General features: G+C 41.4%; 1 protein-coding gene across 1 annotated transcript in view; it reads right to left on the bottom strand.

The window, feature by feature from the left end:
* The window catches only part of Patronin (calmodulin-regulated spectrin-associated protein patronin), a 127203-nt gene extending 105892 nt beyond the window's left edge, over positions 1-21311 (bottom strand). The window contains exon 1 of the mRNA XM_019050093.2: positions 20891-21311. Coding sequence (XP_018905638.2) covers positions 20891-20956 — 66 coding nt within the window. The 5' untranslated portion in view covers positions 20957-21311. The remainder of the gene's footprint in view (positions 1-20890) is intronic.
* Positions 21312-23284: the final 1973 nt, after the last annotated feature.

The following is a 23284-nucleotide window of genomic DNA, read 5'->3' as shown; positions in this document are numbered from 1 at the left end:
TTCCGCAAACCCTGGTGAAATCGGAATTAAAGCCTGATAGAATCGGGAAAATCCTGATGCTAGACACCCTGGTGCTGAAATGCCGGTAATTTTGGAGGTTAGGCCACGGAGCTTTTAGGGCCCAATTCGTTGTTCCCCTCACGAAAGAACGTAACTGTATTTCAGTGTTGCTAAATTTCCCCGCACACATTGCATTTTAACCAAAAGAATCTTGGGCATTTCTAACTGAAATTGCAATTGATTTTTCCCCCGGCAAAACCAGAAAATTTTTTGACTAACATTGCTCAGGTATATTTTTGTAAAAAATTGATTGTTCGAGTCAATTCTGGATCCTCGGGAAGGAGTTACATTCCTTCGTCCAGGAAACGGCGAATTGAGCGGCCAACCCATGAACTCAAATTATCCAGAGTAATATATTCTCAAAACATTTACAACCCGTTACTTGTAAAGCAAGGAATTCAAAGAAAAGCAAGCGAGCAGAAACCAACGGAGAAGATGAGAGGTTTTGTGCCTAATATTGTCGCTTATAACTGGCAACAATCAATTCCCACGTGCACCTGACATCGGTCACTGCAGCAGCATATATTTGCCGAATTGCAAAATAGACAAAAGCCGGAGACTGCAGAAATAAGCAACAAGCTGTATGCCAAGACATGTAGTGGAGTTTTTCCTCGTGGATTCGGTTGCCTGGAGTTCTTCGGCGTCATCAACTCGGGGCTAGGCAAACCTATCTCGTCCGTAGAAGACTACGGGAAAAGAAAGGAATTTCGTTTTAGAGTACTAACAAATTATGCAGAAGTAATGGCAAAATGGAAAATTCTATACTCCCAATTGGGTAGAGAGAGATAAATGGAGGTCCTCCACTTTAGACGTCTGAAGAAACACATAAAGAACGATAAAAACAACGCAGTGGCTTGAGTTGTACCGTCAAGGTGTCTACGAAAACAGGCTGGCTAAAAATCAGTACTTTTACAGTATATTCTCAAGAAATTTAGTGTCTCCTCATCGAAAAATTCAGTACTTCTTCAGTACCTCCATTAGACGAAATTCGAAAAAATTCGAAAATTGGAAATTTTCGCTCGAATTGCGACGAAAATGACGCTGACATAAAATTTCATTGGTGGCTTGAAGAATAACTGACTGCATGGGCGCGATCTTGCAGGAAAATATAACTATAAGAGTCAAAGAGCGGGGAATTGCATACTTTTTGGACTTTATTCAAGAGCGCGCAGGGTAAGAAGGAAAAAATTCCGGACCTTCTTGTGGAATTTCCGCACCTTTTCAGTACTTCTGGACCGCCCTTTAAAGATCAGAACTACTCCCAGACTTTCCGAACAAGTAAACACCCTGGAAGTGGAAAAAATCCCAAAAAACTGGGTAACGAAGGATACAAAATTCAGAGTTCAAAACGTCAAATGGTGGTTAGGTACCACTTTTTAGTCTATGGTTTATGGTTTATATCCGTTAAACGATCAGATGAAACCCTAAAAGAGTTTTAAAACGAAAGGAAAACATGCAAAACGGCAGGGAACCTCTGCGAGAACACGGACAGTCGATCCAGATGGCGAGGCGTGAATGATCGACTATCGATACTTCCCATCTGAAGCTATGGGAAATAATCGATTGTTAAGGTGTTAGTTGCAAACATTCTATTTATCGATCCTTGACCATAGGTTCAAATGGCAAATGAATCGATGCATCGCAAAGCACGCCACGCCGCTGAGTCGATCGATGCGAACACCGAGACGAAATCCGAGCGCGTGCAGACAAACGTAACAAACTTCCAGACGTGTTTTCGAGGGGACCAATAAAAATAGCACCCTCAGACTTGACCAGAAGAATTCGATCGATGAAGCAAAGTCTGCAGACGGTTGACGCCGTTGCTCTAAATTGCATCAATGAGCTTGTTCAGTAATGTTGTATCCTTCCTCTTTTAAAAAGTAAGGAGTGCGCTTGGACCGCGTGTAGCAGAAAGGAACCGAGTCACGTGAGTTATTGCCTTTAACTGGGCAAATTGATTTTTTACGAGAGAACGTTTGTACGGATTCCGTTTAAAATTTTAAGGGATTTGCTGTGACGATACAGATAATTCACTGAAATTTGCACTGAAATCCGCAAAACCGTTCTCACGTGAAAAATTAAAGTGCCTAATTAAGTTTGGCAATAGCTGATGTGGCCTGGCTTCTTTCTGCCATACGCCGTCCACTTATTGTTAGTTTACATGTAATTTCTCGGATTTCTAGGAACGACAACAACCCATGAAAAAGGAATTCAAAGTTGCGCATTCTGAGCTTTCATTTAAACGCGCAAATTTTATATTGAAAGATTTCTACACGATAAGATGCGAATTTTCTGGGCAAGATAAAAATCAAATCAAGATTACGGCTCAAAATAATCGAAAGGATGACCAAAAAGGGGGTCTCACAATCAGAGGAAAAGCTGCTACTACAACTTTCAATTTTTCATTCAAAATCCACGAGCTCTTGTGTGCTTTGTGCCACGATAAATTCCGAATACGGTCATTATGGATTGGCGATCCTTGAGAGATGGCAAAACTGTTGTCTCTTATTTAAATACACGCAAAACAATCGATGTCAGGGCAGGCATAGGTCGAGTCGCCTAGGTCGCCCAGCGGGCTGATCATTGAAATTGATAGACAAAGCAATAGACAAAGAGGACAAAAAGGATATGGAGGGATCCTATTGGTGGAAGCGGGTGGTTGCAATGGACAAAGGGCGTAGGTAATAGACTAACTAACGGCAACTCACGAGAGACCCGATAGTTAGTCCATCAGTTATCCCCCTTACTCTATAAGAACCACCCATTTCAACCAATAGAATCGCCCTATACTCCTTATGTCTTCTTTGTCTATAGCTTTGTCTATACATTTCAATAATCGGCCCGCAGGCATAGGTCGATATTTTGAATGGGTTTAAACGGAGGGGAAAGCAATGTTGTCAAATTTTATAAAGTCATATTTGGTGAATTCGTCTTCGTCGATAAAAACACAGGCAAAATGGAAAAAATTAAGGAAAAAATAAGTTGGTGTATTCGATGTCGTGACAGGAGGCGTCGTGAGGTGGAGATGCTTTGTCGCTGGCTCATCACAGAACGGAGGCTGACAGAAGGCACCGCCTAATGGGAAATTCGTGGCGGAAATAATCGCGAGGAATCAGCACAGCTGCTAAGTCGAACGACAAATTGCCGCCCCTACCGACTGCGACATTTGCAAGACACGGAGAAACAAACGATGTACGTAATGAGCGTCGATTAATCCACCATGAGTACTCATCGTGATTACATTACTATTGACCGACGATTCCAGTGGCGTGGCGTGAATGTTCGATTATCGATATCTCGCCATTTGAAGCTATGGTAAAGAATCGATTACTTAGGTGTTCGCTGCGGACACCCTGATAATCGATATTTTTTCATAGGTTTGAGTGGGGTATCAATCGATATATCGCAATGCACGCCAGCCACTGGACGATTCCTCTCTTCAATATCAAATCCCCTCCAGGACGAGGTGATGGAATGCAGAAATAGCTCAAGAGGTCGCGGTTGAAGAGGGGCGACTTGGGAAATACTGCCGTGCTGAGGAAGAACACCGTATGAACATTCGAGAGTTGCCAAATTTCCCTCCGTAAAACATGTATTTTTAACGACATTTGTGCACGTTTTTGTTTGAAATACTCAGATATTTCAGATTAAATTGCGTACAAAATTTTCCGAAAAATTTGAAGAAACACATTAGCAATTTTCCGAGTAAATTCGGTCTTTGTTGAAGGAAACTTGGCAACGTCTAGCGGCTCATACGACGTTTGTCCTTAGCACGGCAGAATTCTAGTAGGTGCTCCGATACGGTTCATTGCTGGATGGAAAAGGAAGGGGAGGGAGGGGGGGGGGCAATAGAGTAGCAGTCACAAGGTTGCAATAGTCCAAACAAACCGTCGGCGAGTTTGAGTAATGATGCAAGAAAATCAGCGATCCTCCTGCAATCCTCTTCGATGCAGTTTGAACACTTTTAAGTCTTCGACGCCGGATGGGCAGCCTTGAAAAAAAAGTACTTTATCTGCACTGTTTTGGCCTCTGGTTTTGGCGCTTTTGGCGAAACGAACAATTAAAAAAGTTTCGGCTCTTATACGAAAAATTAGGGGAGCACATTCTTGTCACGATTTGCGCGGTCGACTTCTTTCGACGATTCAGAAAAAGCTTTTGCGGACAGATCTAGACTCCACGAGTAAGTACCCATCGACTTAAAAATCGAGTACTTTTTCGGGGTTTCCTCAATTTTTTGGACCAGAAGACACGCGGGCACGTTGAGTAGTCCCTCTGGGGTTCAGGGACTTGGAGGTCCGAAAACTGAAGCGCCCCACGTGAACGACCCTTGAACATGGAATCTTTAACTAAAACCGCATGACGTTTGTTTCTTCATATTTTAAAAATTTAAGGTGTTTCTTGAATGAAATTCTGCGCAGAAACTAATGGAATCACTTATACTGGCGTGCTAAGGAAGAACGCCGTATGAACGCCTTACGCGGCATGCCATTGCGAGGAGCGCGAAGAACCTTGCAGGAGCATCGGCGATCACTTCATCAGAATTCTCCTGGCGGAGGAGCGGGGTGCTGGACAAGGATCCATGAATCATAGACTTGGGACTCGGCGTTCGTCTGGATACTCCTCATTCTATCTGGAGCAATTACGGAGAGGAATAATTGAGCGGTTGAGTAACTCGCTGTCGCCAACGTGGCTGCATTGCCGTCATCGTCGTCCACCTCGCGAGCAAGGGCTACGCTTCGTCGAATCTGCATGGACGCCATTCCTGCCGTGCTCAGGAAAAGCGTCGTATGAACCTCCAGGCGTTGCCAAATTTTCTTCGATAAAACACGAATTCCCCGGTAAACTTATGAATATTTTTCTTCCAATTTTTCAGGGAATATTTGTTGTATTTTGATCTGAAGTTCCTGAAAATTTCAAGGAAAAATATTCATAATTTTCCTCATTAATAAACATTTTATCAAAGTAAATTTGGCATCTCTCGAATGTTCATACGGCGTTCTTCCTTAGCACGACACACAGAAAAACCGTGTGTATCGATTCATTCTCATCGGTAGCAGTGGAATGGCTTATATTATAATTATTAGGAGCACAATTCTGCCGTGCTATGGAGGAACGCCGTAGGAACATTCGAGATTTGCCAAATCTCCTTCGATAAAATGTTTATTCGTGAGAAAAATCATGAATATTTTTCCTTGAAATTTTCAGACGTTTCCGATCAAATTACAAACAAAATTATCTGAGAAATTGGTAGGCAAATATTCAAAAATTTTCCTGTTAACTAGTGATTTGCCGGGGGAAATTTGGCAACGCCTGAGGGCTCATACGGCGTTCTTCCTTAGCACGGCAGAATTCAATGGGTCACTAAACCATCAACGAATTTTGACTTCCATGTGCATTTTTCCAAAAGTAGATGACACGTGAAACACAATGCGCACATTTAAAATGCGAAAAAGTAGTCGGAAACCGAGAAATACTTAGTTCAAAAAGCGCAACTTTTCTGCAAACTTAAAACGCCCCGGTTTCGCGCCGAGCCGACTGATGTCATCCAGCACCAATCAGAAGCGAGCACGGGTTTCTACGACTTCCGTCAAATATCTTGCTACTCCTCGTAAATGAAAACGATGGGGGAGTCGAAACCATAAATTCAGAATCAAAGAATCAAATCTCATTCGTGTTATCTGTAATTACCGATCAACAATTTCACATTAAAGTACGTTTGATTCCATAGATTTTTTTTTCAAGCTTTGAACACGAGGTTTTATCAAACTTCTGAATTGGAAAATTTGGATAAGAAGAAAGATTTTAATCACTCTGTGGGTCACAAAACGTTGCATAATTTACTCAATAATGATAAGATTTTCAAAACAACTGCAGGTCTTGAAATACAGCTGAGGATTATGTAGGGTTCGATTAAAAATAAAAACAGATTTTTACTTTCTCAGTCCCCTTGCGGGTAGAGGAAATATTGGCATTCTCCAAATAAAAAAAAAAAATATAAGAAGAAGTTGAAATTTCAGGCGTTTTAAGGTGCCAGGAGTCAGAAAAACCATACTTGAAAAGTGTGTGTCCGTCCGTCCGGCGTCCCCTAAATCTGCGTACAGCCATATCTCAAAATCTATCTGTTCAATTTCATTCCAAATTTGCATCGAGGACCATATCTATGGTCTCCTTCAGGCTTGCCACAGAATTTAGAAAATGAAATTCCCTGACATTTCCCTGATTTCCCGGATACATTTTGGTGGAATTCCTTGACAACTGAAGATGTGACGGATGATTAAGAAGTCATAATTGAAAATAGTTTTCAGGCACAATTTGTTGATCGAAACCTCAAACTCATTTTAGAAAGCAAATAAAGGTGATTCGACTTTCCCTGACATTTCCCGGTTTTCCTTGACACATTTTGGCGAAATTCCCTGACAGTTGAAGATGTGACGGATGGCAAGAAGGCATAATTGAAAATAGCTTTCGGGCAAAATTTCTGTTTCGAAACCTCAAACCCATTCTAGAAAGCAAGTGAAGGTGATTTAGGAAATTTTCCCTAACGTTTTCGTCATTTTCCCTGACATTTCCCGGTTTTCCTGACTTTTTTAAAATTCCCTGACATTTTACGGTTTTCCCTGACTGTGGCAACCCTACTCCTTATTCCCATCGGGTGATTTTTGGGTGCACCAAAATTTGGGGGGGGGGATGACTTATGACTCCCCTTAAGTGAGAGGATAAATGAGGACGGCCTTGTTGGTTGGTGACAGTAATTAAGCTTTCAGAGCAACGACGAGCTGGGTCGTTTTTGGTGATCTCGGGGATCGAGTATGCAGGAGCGCTCACGGTCTCGAAGAAGAAGAAAGCGTGACATTTGAGGGATTAGATTTCTACGCCGGTTTCCGCGTATCGAAACCTGGAAGGGAAGATCAGCTTTTGAGAGAGCGGAATCGCTCAAGAGCGACCGACCCAAGTTGCACGATCAAACAGAACGTGAAGAGCTTAAATCTGAGCCACGTCCAAATAAAGACTAGCCGCGGTTTTAGCTCATGGACGCGCCAGGTCTGTCACTGGCCGACTAGGCTGCCAGATCTGCCACTTGAAATACACTGGAAAAAAAAACACATTGGATCTAGAGTCCAGACTCTTAAAAACATCGACAAGAAAAAGTACTCTTGATTCAATCAGAATCTAGCTTAAATCAAGAACCAAGCCTCTTAATTTAAGCGGAATTCGTTTTGATTCAAGCAAAAATCCGATTGAATCAAGAGTATTTTTACGTGTCAATGTTTTCAAGAGTCTGGACTCTAGATCCAATGTGTTTTTTTTCCCAGTGTATGTAGAAAATACAAGTCGCCAAGCAGAGGGGACCTTTGCACGATCGAAGATTCATGAGCCAACAAGTAGTCAAATACTTTACGGTAGATACGCGGTTTTCTTAGATTAAAAAAAAAAAAAAAAAAAAAAAAACTTCCTTTAGAGATCTCACCTGGTATATGGATCGCGTTAACCAGAAAGTAACATCAGTTATTGCTAAATTTAAGTTTTTATATGAAAATGTCTGTGCAGATTTTTGTGCAAATTTCAGCGAATTATTTTCATAGTAGGAGACAAATTTCCTAAAATTTTCGGAGGGTTCCACGAAAACGTTCTCTCGTAAAAAATTGAATTGCTCACGTAAATTTGGCAATAGCTGGTGTGGCTTGGTTCCTTTCTGCTAAACGCGGTCCATATGGAATTTGGACGTATTTCTATCAAACGGAACTATGTGCGTTAAGACATGAGCCCTGAGACCCAGAAATATGTGCATAACAGGGCTCACGTCATAATGCACATAGTTCCGTTTGATAGAAATACGTCCATTTAATTGGACGTCACTAAGCAGATGGGGTTTATCTACTTGGTGGATTGTGATAGTGGTGTCTACAATCCTGGAATTTTCTCATTGCCTAGTATTTGCCCTGGCCTACAGAGTAAATTCTTGGATGGAAATTCCAAACTTCCTCTCGCTTTTCCAGCATTTCGGAGGGAAATCTGAATTTTTCTCCGGAATCTAAAGGGAGTTCATTCATATATTTTCATCAAAAGAGTTGAAAATCTGAAAAACTCCGGAAAAAAGCCCCACTCTTTCTCAGCTTCCAATTGGTACGCGTTATTGGTACAATTTGGTCGCGACCTCGCACGAACCATAATTTGCACCCTGCACAGATCAACCTAAGACGGGAATATAAAATCTTTCTGCATTGAGAAAAAATTATGGTTATAATTACCACATTAGTGGTGTTCAATATGAACTCTTAATTAGTAGTTGCCATGACCAATAACAGGGATATCTTTACCATTAAATGTTAATTTTACCCCCGTTTTTTAGTGAAAGTACGATTGCTCCAGGAAAAATATCACTATTATTGGTTATGGTCACTACTAATTAAGAGTGCATATTGAGCACCACTATGGTAATTATAACCATAGTTTTTTCTCAGTGTGTTCAATGATCTTTGGACCACATTTTGTAATAAGGAACCACTGTTTCATGGCTCATTTTAGTAACACCATATACAGCATTGGTTTACCTATGCAGAGAGGCGCTTTTATATGAAAGAGCTAGAGACAGTGGTTGCTTATAGCAAAAAGGTTCAGTTACACGATCAAATTGAGCCATCAAACTGAAGCTCTGATTGGTGGAAAAAGAACTGAGGTGAGGATGCGACCAATGAGAGGCCCAATTTGATGGCTCAATTTGATCGTGTAACTGGACCTTAATGTAATCCGTTCGGCCATACACCATTTTCCGTGGCGACAACCCAGTCTGGCAACGTCGCAGCTGACACGAATAAGGAGGAAACACAGACAACCACGGAACGGGCGGTCGGAGAGGCGCCATTTTTTGAGCGGACCATATTTCTGGGAGATGGGGCCGTTGGGCGCGGGCCCGGGGCCGATTTCCCGGCGGGAAACCTCGGAAAAACGAGGGTGGAGTGTCATAATGGACGGAATGCGCGGCGACGACTGCCATTGTGGCGCGCGGCGCAACGGCAAGGCTGAGTCGATCCGCGGAATTCACGGTTGCCAACACCGTGCGGCGCGGCGCGGCGTCGCGACGGTATCTCTTAATTCGTGACCTTGAAAAATTATGAAACCGGCCATCGGACTCCTTCTTTCGTAACCCAGTTTTCGTCCGAGATTTTCGCGAGCTCGGGAAAATCGGCGCGGAAAACGCGCGCGAGAGGAGAGCAGCTCGAGACCGTGATGAAACCTCTGTTGCCGACTTTCTGTTTTGTCAACATAACATGGTCCACATCGTCGTTTCCAGCACGAAGGAACGTAACTCCATTCCAAGGTTGCCAAATTGACTCGAACAATTAATTTATTTTACAAAAATGTACGTAAGCAATTTTTATCCAAAATTTGTTGGTTTTTTGCTTGGAATCCAGAGAAAAATCATTGAAGTTTTCAGTCAGAAATCCCCAAGATTCTCTTGATTAATAGGCAATTTGCGAGGGGAAATTTGGCAACATGGAGATGGAGTTACGTTCTTTCGTCCGGGAGACGACGACATGTCCACAAAACATAACAAGGTCCGCAGAAAGGAACCAAGCCACATCATCTAATGCCAAATTTAACTGGGCAATAATCTTTTACGAGAGAACGTTTGTGCGGATATTCCTATGAGAATTTTCAGGAATTCGCTTCGTACTTTGGAGAAAATTCAATGAACTTTGCACGCAAATCCGCACAAACGTGTTCATGTAAAATATTAAATTGCACGATTAAATTTGGTAATAGCTGATGTGGCATGATTCCTTTCTGTATAACGCGGTCCATGTACGTTTTCAGCGAGCTAATTACTGAAATTGATGGACAAAGCGATAGAAAAAGAGGACATACGGAAAATGAGGCGATTCTATTGGTTGAAACGCGAGGTTTTTGTAGACTAAGGAGGAAAGTGATGGACTCATTATCGTCGCTCCTCTGACGTAAGGGCGTATCTCGATTTTGACATGAGCCCTGGAAAGCATAGAGTTATATGGACAACAGGGCTCACGTGGAAATCGAGATACGCCCTTACGTCAGAGGGGCGACGTTATGAGGTCTCTCACGGACTGTCTTTCGTTAGACCACCTTCGTCCATTGCAACCAACCCAACTAACCAATAAAATCACACCTCATGCTACACGCACAACGTCAGGTAATCGAAGAGCCATCTACTGTTTAGATCTCTTTGAGGCCTCTGTTTTTCTTGCGAAAATAACTAGATTTTCGACGGATACCGCAAGCCAAATCTATGAAATCTAAAGGCAGAAGTCAAAATTTGTTGGTAGTTTCTCGACCATGATTCGCGTTTGTTGATCAGTCCACATCACAAAGTGGATCGAGTCAATGGGAGAGGTCGGACAAAATTTGGAAACTTTAAACGCTTATAACTCCGTTAATACGGAACTTGGAGGTTCTAAAAGTCGTCCCATTGGTTTCCTCGTGAAATTTTTCTTTAAAGACACCCCTTAAAATTTAAAATGTGACGAAATGAACATCGAAATTTGATTTTAGCCAAAAATGCCGCGTCCGACACTTCAATCAGCTTGTTCTACTGTACTGAACCGATGGCGGACGTAAGAAGAAACCGGAAATGACGAAATCATGATATGTTCCATAAAATATAGACCATCAATGAGTTAAAAATCATTGAGTCGAGAAAATTCGGCTGGGGAGCGCCCGAAAACGACCTTTCTTAGCAATACCCCTACTTATTTCATGAACTTTCATTAAATGTTTTGCAACTTTACAATAGTCACAGTAGGCCACGAAACGCATGAAAACTGTAGAATCTGAGTTTTGAAATTTTGAGGGGAAAAAAAAGTGGGAGTAAAATTTTCAAGTTCTTATCAAGCTATCGGACGATGGAGAATTTGCACGCAAATTTTTTATTACTTCATCTGAAAGTGCCTGAAGAGCTAATTTTGCAGTATTTTTTATAATTTTTTTCGGCTACGGGAAATAGTATAAAAATAGATTTAAAAGTGAGAAAATGCGCCGCCTAGTGACGTCATCTGGCGGCATTTCCCATTTAAACGCATGAATTTTAGCAGATTGGATCACTTTGTCTAATCTCCTCCAATAATTTTTCAATTTATGAACCAAGGGTATCCTCGTGTTCAGTTCACTTGGTAGCGTCCATTCAAACACGAAATGCATCAAATTTCAGACACCTGCAAATTCTCCATTGTTGTGAGTTGCATACGCAGCCCCTCGAAAATCATTGATACTTCATTCTACGTCCCTGGGACCTGATTTTGTCGGTCCTTTTACACAGATATGCAACATCCATCGACGAGTCCAAACTACACCATCGGCCAATCAGAGGCGCTAAGCCGGACTCAAGAGCAGCCGAGACTCGTCCGGTGGAGGGAGCGACAAAATTCGGCCCCAGGGCCCGCAGAGACCTAGAGCGGAAGCGCCCGACGAGAAGCGAACGCAACCATTCCGACATCATTCAAATCGACAGCGCGGATAGAGAGATAAATCCCAGATGAGAGGGTAGCGACGAAGGTCGGGAAAAAAAGGAGGCAAAAAAAAACCCGATTAAACGGCGCACACTGAGATACCCAAACAATACCGGAGCGAGCGGCGAACGGGAAACGGGTGTAGACGAAAGGATACGCGGAGACGGATTCACCTACGCGATTTGAAATGTGCGCACAAACTGACCGCCTCTGCACGGAGCTGGAGCCAGCGCCGCGCCGAGCGGCCAGCTTCAATGCAACGGAGCAGCCGCGGATAAAAGAGAGAGTGAGTCTCTATAAGGATACGACAGGTGTGGTTCGAGCGTCGCGGCGCGGCGCGTTCAGCGTCCCGACGCCGCGCGCCGCCGTCTCCAGTCACACGTCTCGTAGTGTCGGGTTTCGCTCACCTTCCATCTTCCAGGACGAAATGGATCTGCCCCGCAGAAACGGGAGGTGGGGGTAGAGTCCCTTATTGATGAGAGTTAAGACAGTGTGAATCCATTTCTGATAGGTTACCGTATTTTAGGCCTCCACAGTGTAGCAAACGGGAGTAAAAATTACATTTTCACCAATTGCAAAGATTATGATCTGGAATGGACCGAGGAATTACGGGTTCGACAAGGAACAAACGGAATGAGAGAAGGGACGGAGAAAGGAATTTGAGAATGGGTCGATCAAAGATTACGAAATACATTCAATTTGTGTAATCTTTATTCCCGTTTGTGACTCCAAGAGGCGGTGTTGTCTTAACTCTCGGTATAAAGTGACTCAATGTGGGAGTAGAGTCCCTTTATAGGAAGAGTTGAGACAACACCCCCTCATGGAGTCACAAACGGGAATAAAGATTACACAAATTGAATGTTTTCCGTAATCTTTGATCGACTCATTCCCGTGTTCTTGTCTCCGTTTCCTCTCTCATTCCATTTCTTCCTTGCCGTGCTCCTGATCCCCTGGTCCAAAGAATTTGCAGGTATCTTTTTTGTAAATTTCATCTTTAAAATGATACTTCTAGGAAAATAGAGTAGGAGGATATCCTTGGTTTCTTAATTGAGCAATTATTGGAGAAAACAAGACAAAAAAACCTAATCTGCTAAAATACATGTGCTAAATGGAAAATGCCGCCAGATAGCGTCATTAGGCGGCACATTTTCTTACTTTTAAATCCATTTTTCTTCAATTTCCCATGTCAGAAAAAAATTATGAAAAATACAGCGAACTCAGCTCATTAGGCACTCTCAGGTGAAGCAATAAAATTTTTGTGTGCAAATTCTCCATTCCGAATAGCAAAATGTAGTCCAAATGATCACGCCATTTCTTTGCTGAGCAACGAGGGAGCCTAAACGTAAAAATCGCTTCACTTACATGCTTTTTTTTTTTTTTTTTTTTTTTAAATTATCTACACAAATATCTAAACGAAGAGAAGACAATTAGTTGGGTTTCATTCAATGTTTCATAATTTGAAATGACAATAATTCCAACAAACTTTGCAAATTCAAAATCATAAGTTGAAAACCGCTAACGCCGTAAGTTTGAATAATCACATCCAACACAATGCGGCCGGCCGGCACGGGGCCCGACACGCATAGTAGCGCCATATAAGACCTCAGGATACTTCATGCATTGCGCGTACAGCACGGTGCGCGCAACGCGTAGTATAGCGCCTTACAAGTCTGCAGGATACTTCATGCATTGCGTGTACACCATGGTGCGCGCTCAAGTCGTATTTTCTTGGTGTTGCTTGAACCTACCCTGGTGTACACAATTTCCTGGTGAAAATGTAATCTTCATTCCCGCTTGTGACACTGTAGAGTCCTAAAATACGGGAACCAATCAGAAATGGATTCGTGTTGTCTTTACTCTCAGTAAAAAGGGATTCCACCAAGAACGCCGTATGAGCATTCAGACGATGCCAAATTCCCTTTGATAAATCACGAATTTTCGGGAACAGTAGTAAATATTTTTGTTCCGTTTTTTAAAGAGAATTTCTGTCGTAATTTGATCTAAAACATCTGAAAGTTTCAACAAACTGTGGTTTCAACACGATTTTGGGGGATAACCCCTGACACTTTTTTCCGTGACATGGAGTGTCTACCTTGAGTTTTTCACACGAATATCATCCCTGCGTCTATAAATGTCAGAGATTTGAGACGGGCAAAAAGCCAAGATTTCCCTTCATTTTCGCGTGATACCACATACCTGCTCAGGAGCTCAAATAGTTGCGCGCTTGGTGTCAAAATTGAAGAGTGTTGATTGATAAAACATTCATGGGCAAATCAACGTGAATATGAAAAAAATAGGCGATTTTTCAACGTTTTTTTAAAAATCAGAAAAAAATAAAGAAATAAAAACATAAGTAATTACACAAACCTTCTTTGACTGCAAGATATTTGCGAAAAATGGGAGTGAGTTTGGCACATACCTGAAACAAATGGTAAACAAAAATAAAATAGTTAATATAATGTTAAAAAATAAATAAACTTAATTGGAATCTATACAAAAATTTATAAAGTGCAGTAAGGAGTCTAAAAAAAAGGAGTCCCAGCTTTCCAGACTGTTTCAAAAAAAAGTTAAAAAAAAAAAAAAAAAACATGCGATCATGCGAAGCAAAGAGCAAACACTTTCGGGCCTTCCTGAAGAATTTATGTACTTTTTCGGTACTTTTGGATCGTTTTCCAACAAGTAGTAATATTTCCGGATTTTACGGACCAATAGACACCCAGGAGCCAAATTTTGTCAACCCTTTCACGCGGAGATTCAACACCCATCGACGAGTCCAAACCGCACCACCGGCCAATCAGAAACGCTGAGCCAGACTGGTGCCGTGATCACACGCTGAATATGGGAGCTAAACGAGGCTTGAATGTGGAAGTCATCGGCCCGATGCCTGAATTTTGCGCGTGACGCGCAAAATTCAGCAACGATTCTCAGGACCATCGGATAATGTCGGATTTGTCTGAACTATTCGAATAGATTTGATACACATTTGGATGAAAATAATTCAAATTGGTGAAATTTCAGCTGTTGAGCGCTGACCGTTGACTGCCACATTCAGCTGCCAAATTCAGCGTGTGATTGCGGCAATAAGCCCTGGATAGACGATAAAATTTCGAACCAATTCCGATCAAAGTAGACATGCTGATGACTGATGGTCACCATCTACCATCAAATTTTGACGGGCCGCACTACCTTGTTCAAAGTAAGATCAGAATGGAGTGCCACCATTCATCATTTCCTACCACAGGAAACATTTCTGCCAAGTTTTCATTTTAATATTAAGCAAATTACTGAGTTAAGTTAGGAAGACTGATGACTCTCGACACTTTGATCGGAATCGGTTCGAGAATTTGATCGTCTATCCAGGGCTTTAGGCGGAGTCGAGACGCGTCTTAAGAATATTTGACAGGGTTGCCACAGAATTTAGAAAATGAAATTCCCCGACATTTCCCTGATTGTCACATTTTGGTAAAATTCCCTGACAATTGAGGATGCTTGAGGATGTGAGAGATGCTTAAAAATTCATGATTCGAAATACTTGGTTATCAGGCAAAATTTGTTGTTCAATACGTCAAAGCCGTTCTAGAAAGGAGATACAGGTGACTTGACAATTTTTCCCTCGTATTTTCGTTAATTTCCCCGATATTTCTAGGTTTTCCCTGGCTCCTTTGAACTTGCTGAAATTCTCTGACTTCTTCAAACTTCCTTGACGTTTCCCGGTATTCCCTGACTGTGGGAACCAGTGGCGTGGCGTGAATAATCGATTGTCGATATCTCGCCATTTGAAGCTATGGTAAAGAATCGATTATTAAGGTGTTCGCTGCGAACACCCTGTTTATCGATCCTTTTTCATAGGTTTAAATGACAACGCAATCGATATATCGCAAAGCACGCCACGCCACTGGTGGGAACCCTGATTTAAGGAGCGACGAAATTCGGCCCCAGGATAAGTAAGTAGCCTTTACTGGTCTACGCGCAAAGGCGCAACACGGCCACGGCATAGCTTGGGTGGGATATCACGAACGCAGTGATGCGGCGACCGCTGCCAGAATTCGATCGGTGTTGCACATCAGATCTCCGCTGCGGAGATAAAATCTTTCACGAGAGAAGCGGGTCTCTATCCCACTCCCAACCCCATCATTCGATGCTATGTCAGGAAGCAGCTTTCATCGGTCGAGGCGGCCACACGGAGCCAGTCTCGGAACTTGAGGACGCCGACAGAAAAGCTACAAACAAACGCTCGAGATATACCTCGCTTTTGCACTCAACTATTCAATTTTGCATTTTGTAGGTTATCGACCGACCGTGAGATGATTCAAGAACCGCGCGACCAAGACTGCAGGAGGAAACGGAACGCTGCGAAAATTTAAAAGAGCCGACTTCCTTTCCTCTCCTAAACCGTATGCATGCTGCGGGCTGATTCTTGACATTGATAGACAAAGCGATAGACAAAGACAGGGTATCTACTAAAACAGGCTGGCCAAAAATCAGTACTATTACAGTAGTTTTTCTGTACATTCCCAAGAAATTCAGTACCTCCTCAACAGAAAAATTCAGTACTTCTTCAGAACCTCCATTTGCGAGATTCGAAAAATTTCAAATGTTTGAGCTTCTCGCTCAAATTGCGACAAAAATGACACGAAAATGAAAAAAAAATCCGGACCTTCTTGCAGAATTTCCGAACTTTTTCAGTACTTCCGGACTGTCATTAAAAAATCATTACTACTTCCGGACTAGTAGACACCCTGAAAGAAGACAAAGGGAGTATGGAGCGATCCTATTGGTTGAAATGGGTGGTTCTTTTAGACTGAGGGGGTATATGATACAATTATACTGAACTATGATATTAAACTATGGTAGGGTCTCTCGTGGGTTGCCCATAGTTAGTCTATTACTTACCTCCTTCGTCCATTGCAACCACCCGCTTCCACCAATAGAATCCCTCCGTAGGTATCCCATTTTTCTTCTTTGTCTATAACTTTGTCTATCAATTTCAACAATCAGCCCGCGCGCAATCAAGCCACATTAACTGTTGCCGAATTGAGCGGGGCAATTCAATTTCTTAAAAGAGAACGATGGTGCGGATTTCTTCGATAATTTTAAGGAATTTTCTTTCCCCTGGTAAAAATTGGCGATAGGAGCTGCGTTTCAAAATACCATAGGAGTTCTTATAGCCGACTGAAGAAGGCGATAGAAAATCATATAGCTGGCTGTAGAAAATGGAAAAAATCGTACGGCCGGGCTATAGGAAGCGATAAAAAATTATACAGCCGGGCTATAGTTCCTATCGCCGGGCTTTACACTCCATCGCCTGGCTGTTGCTTTTTCGCCATCGGCTATAGAAGGCTATAAGAAATTGTGTAGAAATTCGGGTGCTTTGAAAATCCTTAAGTTTGTACGGAACCACCTTAATATTTACAAATCGCACATTATATTTTCCTTTACTACATATTTTTTTTCATCAATTAAAATGAGAATAATCCATACAGAGTGTGCAAACATTTCAAAGTCATGAGTTGAAAAACGCTGACTCCACGAGATTCAATATTAGAGCCTAACACAAAGCGGAGCAGCGGCGCACTGGCGCCTACAAACCTAACAGGGATACTTCACGCATTGCGCAATGCGTGAAGTATCCCTGTTAGGTTTGTAGGCGCCAATGCGCGTTTCCGCGCTGGCTGCCCGCCCGCCGCGCCGTAAAGAATCGATTATTAAGGTGTTCGCTGCGAACACCCTGTTTATCGATCTTTTTCCATAGGTTTAAATGGCATAACAATCGATATATAGCGAAGCACGCCACGCCACTGGTTAATGTTGTCATTTGCAAACGCCCTGACTTTCCCTGCCTTTTCCCTGACCTTGAAACAAAACTCCCACTTACATTTAATTAGATTTATATTATTTTCATTGCGCTGACTTTTACCGAACTATGGACAAACTTTTCATTTCTGAAAATACAAATTATGGTGAAAGGCACTTAGAACTTAGACGTTGTTTGTTTGCACTCCTCGAATGGCATCAGCTGAGATTGCCGAGCCGTGACACAATTTGATGCGCAAAATCGTTATGAAGTATCGTCAAAAACGAAGAAGAACAAACTATGTGTTGAGCATAAAAAGACAAGTAGGTTTTCTTTGGACAGTGAATGGAGATGTTGCATGTGTGAGGAATTTGCGATTTGACTGGTAATTTTTGTGTAAAAGTTCGCGAGAAAAACGATGGTGCCACCGGTTTTCTCTGATATCAACTCCCAAGCTCAGAAAAAACCTCTCAGGTTGAGGTCAAATCGCAAATTCCTTGCACATGCAACATCTCCATTGTGACAAGAAATGTATAACGTTGTAAATCGAGATACGTGGTTTAGTAATTCCATTTTCACAATCGAATTGTTCTCAGTTTCCCTTCGTTAGCTGGACGATAGATGCGCGAGAGGAGGCGAGGGTTATCACAGCGCCTGGATGCATCTATTCGTGCTCCTTGGATGCGCGTGTTGCATGAAAAAAATTGAAGGCGCCTGCGCGCCGCGCCAGAGCTGAATAACCATTGCAGTGGCGAAAATACCAAATCACGGACCTCTAGTAAGGTAAATTTTACGGTTCGAAAATTTACACTCGTTTTTTACTTCTTCATAAATATTATGCTAGGTTTTTTTAAGGCGCCACTCGCGAAATTCCCTGACTTTCCATATTTCCGGACCGCCAGAAACCCTGGCATAACACAGGGTTGCCACACAATTTAGAAAATGAAATTCCATGACATTTCCCTGATTTCCCGGTCACATTTTGGTGGAGTTCCCTGACAATTGAAGATGTGACGGATGATTAAGAAGGCATATAATTGAAAATAGTTTTCAGGCAAAATTTGTTGTTCGAAACCTCAGACTCATTCTAGAAAGCAAATGAAGGTGATTTAACAAATTTTCCCTGACATTTCCCGGTTTTTCTTGACTTTTTAAAATTCTTGACTGTGGCAACCCTGATAACAGCGCTATCGCGAAATTCCATCTTCGAGATAATTGAGATATTTCTGAAGGTTGAATAGTTGAGAATTCGCTAACAGTTCTGTGATATAAAAGCGGGACAACTGTAAAATAAAATGAGAGGTTCTTGAAATGTAATGATGCTTTGTTGAACTTGGTTTCGCCAGAACTCCAGAATTGATCTGAGTGCCTCAGGATCTATATCTACTATGGGTGTGGGCAGGGAGGTGATATTGAAATTTTTATGGGCCAGAATTCCCTTGACATTGTTTGATAATGATTCGCGGCATCTGTCAGACGACATGATATCCAGTGGGTGTTTCAAGTTCCCCCCTGACTGCAAAAAAACTGATGAATATGAAGGAAGAAAAAATCTACTCGCCAGCGTCTAGGTGAATAAAAACGAGAGGTCGTGCAGAAAATGGAAAGAGGGAGGCAGAAAGATGCTGAAAAAATGGTGAACTTTAAAAAGTCTCGATGGAAACGCCATGAACATAATTAATAAAAGATTGAAGTGCTCACAATAAACTTGTTGCATTGATCAAAGATATAAATGGACCACTTGCGTGCGACAGGGATTTAAGGAGTAAAACCTTGGTCCTGGGTAAAATTTCGCGAGAAGAACATCAGTGCCATCAGTTTTATGTGAGACGAATTCCTAGGCTCAAACAAAAGCTTCCTAAGTTGAGGCCATGATATGGAGGAGCCTTCACTTTTGTAAGAGTCCTTCCTTCAGGGGTGCAGACAATTCTTTGCTTTCACATTATTGGAGCCACCCTTCCCATTTTCCGAGGTTGCCTTCACATTGCTGTCCACATAGAACTTGCGCGCCTCACTGTTTGCTTTGCATTAGAGAGCGCATTACACAGTTTTCTTCACAAAACGCTACGCGCATAGCAGATTTATGCTTTCTGCCTCCATATTTTCCTCTTTTCCAGATGCCTTCAACTTTTTTTACCCCTTTTCAAGTGCCTTTACATTTGGTCCGTGATCGGTCAGCAATCGGCCACGTCAAGCACTTTCTGCACTCATGCCTTCCTTTTTCTGTGTATAATCAGACCATCCATAAACAGATACTTAGGGAGAGAATAGGCACATTAGCAGGGTTGCCACTTTTTGAGGAGACTCCAAACATGGTCGCAAACACGGTAATTCTGGGAATTTGCTCCCCATCTGTCATGGAGAGTTTGACAGAGGTGGCAGCTGAACACGAGATTAATACAGTCAGATGGTGCTATGAAGAACTGTGCATGTGAACAGAATTTGACTTTCCTTTTGCCATGAAATGAATAAATCTTGCTGAATATTTCTTTTCCTCTGGGTAAACCGTATCTTTTATTAATCGGTTCTGGATTAGTGTAAGTCCTCGCCGAATAATTCCACACTTCTAGACTGTGGCAGGGGATCGCATGATGTCAGTTTAGCATTGGAAATAAATGCAAGAATCAAGATGGCCGATCTTCTGTTGCGGTCTAAAAGAAGCGTACTCGAGCATATTTAGCGTGGACTCTACCTAAGTAGTCCAATGGGTAAATAATTAAGACAGAAGACACGATTATATCAACTTCAGATAACATGACTTATCAGTTATCACCTTACAAATGTATACAGCCTTCTTATCAAAATTATTTAGTAGAATCCTCAGCATCTCATTTTCTGTTTACTAAGTCTCAACTCAATTCTGAAAAGCCCAATTACGATTAATATTTAACTTGACCATTTGCACAAGTGGGAAAGAGCATAAACACCGTCATTTAGGCAAGAGGGAGGGAAAAAATCATTCACGCACCTTAATTTACGAATAATGTCACTGGTTTGGGGATCATGCTTATTTGACAACATGGGAAAAACGATGAATGGCCTTGTTTCACTACAATAGGGATTATGAAATTGTCAGCATCACTTAAAGTACGGTAAAGCCACTTTTCAACAACTAAAGAACAGAGTGTAAGCTTAGTAAAAATGATTCTCCTATTGTAGCGACAAGAAGGGGAAACACGGGGACTAGACCTGATGGCAACATCAAAACTAGGTTACATTCCTACTCATCTAGATGGATCTGTGAGACATGTACTGACTTCTGACTGTTAATTTCTTTAAATATGGAGCTCCAAAGCATGGCTTCATTTTAAGACATCATTTTCGAAGGGATAAATTCTAGAATCAATAGAACAGAGTAAAATATTGTTCTGTTGCCCTCGTGTGACAAACATGGCTCCAATCAAGGAACGGGCAAAGCTGGGGATCCTTAACCCAGGTGCAGATCCTATGACAGAAAACTGCAGTAATTGTGAAAATGATTTGTGTAAATGTACGTGATACGAAGAGATAATTTGTACTCTGACATGAGAAGACAATAAGAGTCTTGGTTACATACCTGTCTAGTATCATATGTAGGTTCAGCATCAGTGACAACACTTTTCATAGTATCTCCACGATCCATGATTGAGAAAAGGTATCCAAAATAGCGCTAATCCAACATAAACACTAAAACAGCATTCAAAAACAACCGAACGAGCATGAATCGAATAATTTCTTCACTTTTTTTCTAGCTGTCATTTCTGCAGACACAATCGCGCAAGCCTGCTTTTCACAACACGATCACGAATTCAAGAGAAAAAAGCAAAATAATCAATGCTACAACACTAACTTATATAATTACAGGAATAATCTACATACAACAGACACTGTTAAAGCCCGATTTATTTCAAAAGAGCGACGAATTAGAGTCGAAAAATTGTCACACTTCAAATCCTCACACGTAAGACGACCATCTTGAATGAAAGAATTTTACTGAATACCTGACGATCAAGTATGCCAACTTCTAGAGTAGGGAAAAATGAAGTACCCGATTCCAAGATGAGATAATAACGTGGGACGTTAATGAATACGTAGGGAACCGAGCTCTCAATGGCAGATGCAAATGAATTTCAAACTTTAGGCCTGAAGGATACTGACTTTATCGAAGTCTTATGATTACTTTATTATTGACAGGTTCTTGCCCATCTTCGTACCCCGAGTGCATGTTCTACCCCTGTCAGTTCACCGTACTTCACCACCCTGTCATTTCCGGGAAGGCGGGAAAGTAGATTCGCAACCTCTTACGACTTGACCTACGACATCTCTTAGCGGATATAAAAAATAAATTTCTTTTTTTCGTGTAATATGTACCTACTTACTAAAAGAAAACAAAATTGCGATCTGCTCACGTACCCTTCATAAAATTTGCAATTTTGCATGGTTGTGCCTCCGATATAGTGCGAAGTAATCTCCCATGCTTTGAGTTCCGAAAAAATTTCATCATTAGTGAGTACTTGTTGGGATTGTAATCAAAATCTATGAAGTGAACACCGTTATTACGTAAACTCTTATCTTTAAAAAGCGTGTTTTGACATTTCTAGGGTTTATGTTCTTGACAATTTCAGAGGTCCCATCGTGCCTTCATGAAAAATCATGCAGATTAGGCACGGTTGTAAAGGAGCAAATCCCCCCCCCCCCCCCGCCCTTAACCACTATCAGGAACTTAAAATTTCCTTGTCTCATGAGGGAGTGAAAGTACGCACTCCTCACTTCTTTAAGAAATGTATTAAAATTAGGGGTTGCGCACCGTATTATAATCAGTTCACAACTATTCGGTGGGGGAAGGGAAGATTGTTATCTAATTAAATCCAATAGCTACTAAATGATCTTTGGCAAGACCTGCTGACCTGATTAACAAAATTTTTTAATTAGTTTTCAGATCTACCTCTACTATGGAGTCATACCTTTAGTTGAGATCCACAATGAGATTTTGAAATGGAGCTTTTGTGTACCGGGAAAGAGTAAAGCAGGGCTGAAATGTGAATTCTTCAGCATTTTTACGCACACTATCTGGTAGAATTGTTGGTGATCAAGGGGAACTCCTCTCTCTTTTTGGAAAGCTATCCGAGAAGATTAGACAGACTGGCTCAAAACAAAAGGCTCCGCATGTATCTTGCACAGTGGCAATACTTATCTCGTCTTCATTAGGAAATACATTTAAAAATGCTAAAATATTCATATTCAGCCCTATTTAACTTAGGGGCGCATGTAGAGTTCAATTTAAAAACCTTTAATGTGTTCAGGTGGTTAAAGAGAGACTTACATTAAATGAAGCAAACTTTAACAGGTGCCAAAAACTCTGATTTTCTGTGAAGGGTCCGTTAAACATGAGGGCATCGTATCTCTGAATGATGTCATAGAACTGTAATCCCCATTTAAGAAGTTGCATTTTGTGTTATTTAGCAGATACATTCATTCTGCAAAATTTATCAATTTGACAGGACATCCTTGGTTTTAGCTCACCCAGTAGTTTTTATTTTTAAGTAGAATGGACCACTAGACAAGGTGCGAATTTAAGCATTTTATGATTTATGTTTTCTCATCGAATTTTCACCCAGAAATTGATTTGTACAACAAAAATTAAGTAACTCTTAACAAGGATATCGATGTTTTTCAATGCATTAATTCAAACTTTCTGCTGATGAAAAAAACCATAATCTACTTGAATTAAATTAAACACTGAACATTACTGTAACAATCTATGCTGTGTAAAACTCTGGTATTCTCAATTTCGTCATTTTAGCTCAGCTGTTACTTGTTGTTTACACTTGGAGCAACAAGGGGCGGGAGAAAACTGTAGTGCACGATTTGAATCATATGAACTCTGATTTTTCTTATGAGCAGAAAATTTAAATTTTCTAACCAGTGATGAATAAAATCTTTCTAACCCTGGTCAGGAGTTAAATTCAGT

Source organism: Bemisia tabaci, chromosome 1 (genome assembly GCF_918797505.1).
Source record: "Bemisia tabaci chromosome 1, PGI_BMITA_v3".
Classification (NCBI taxonomy): domain Eukaryota; kingdom Metazoa; phylum Arthropoda; class Insecta; order Hemiptera; family Aleyrodidae; genus Bemisia; species Bemisia tabaci.
This window is presented reverse-complemented; position numbering and strand designations above follow the sequence as displayed.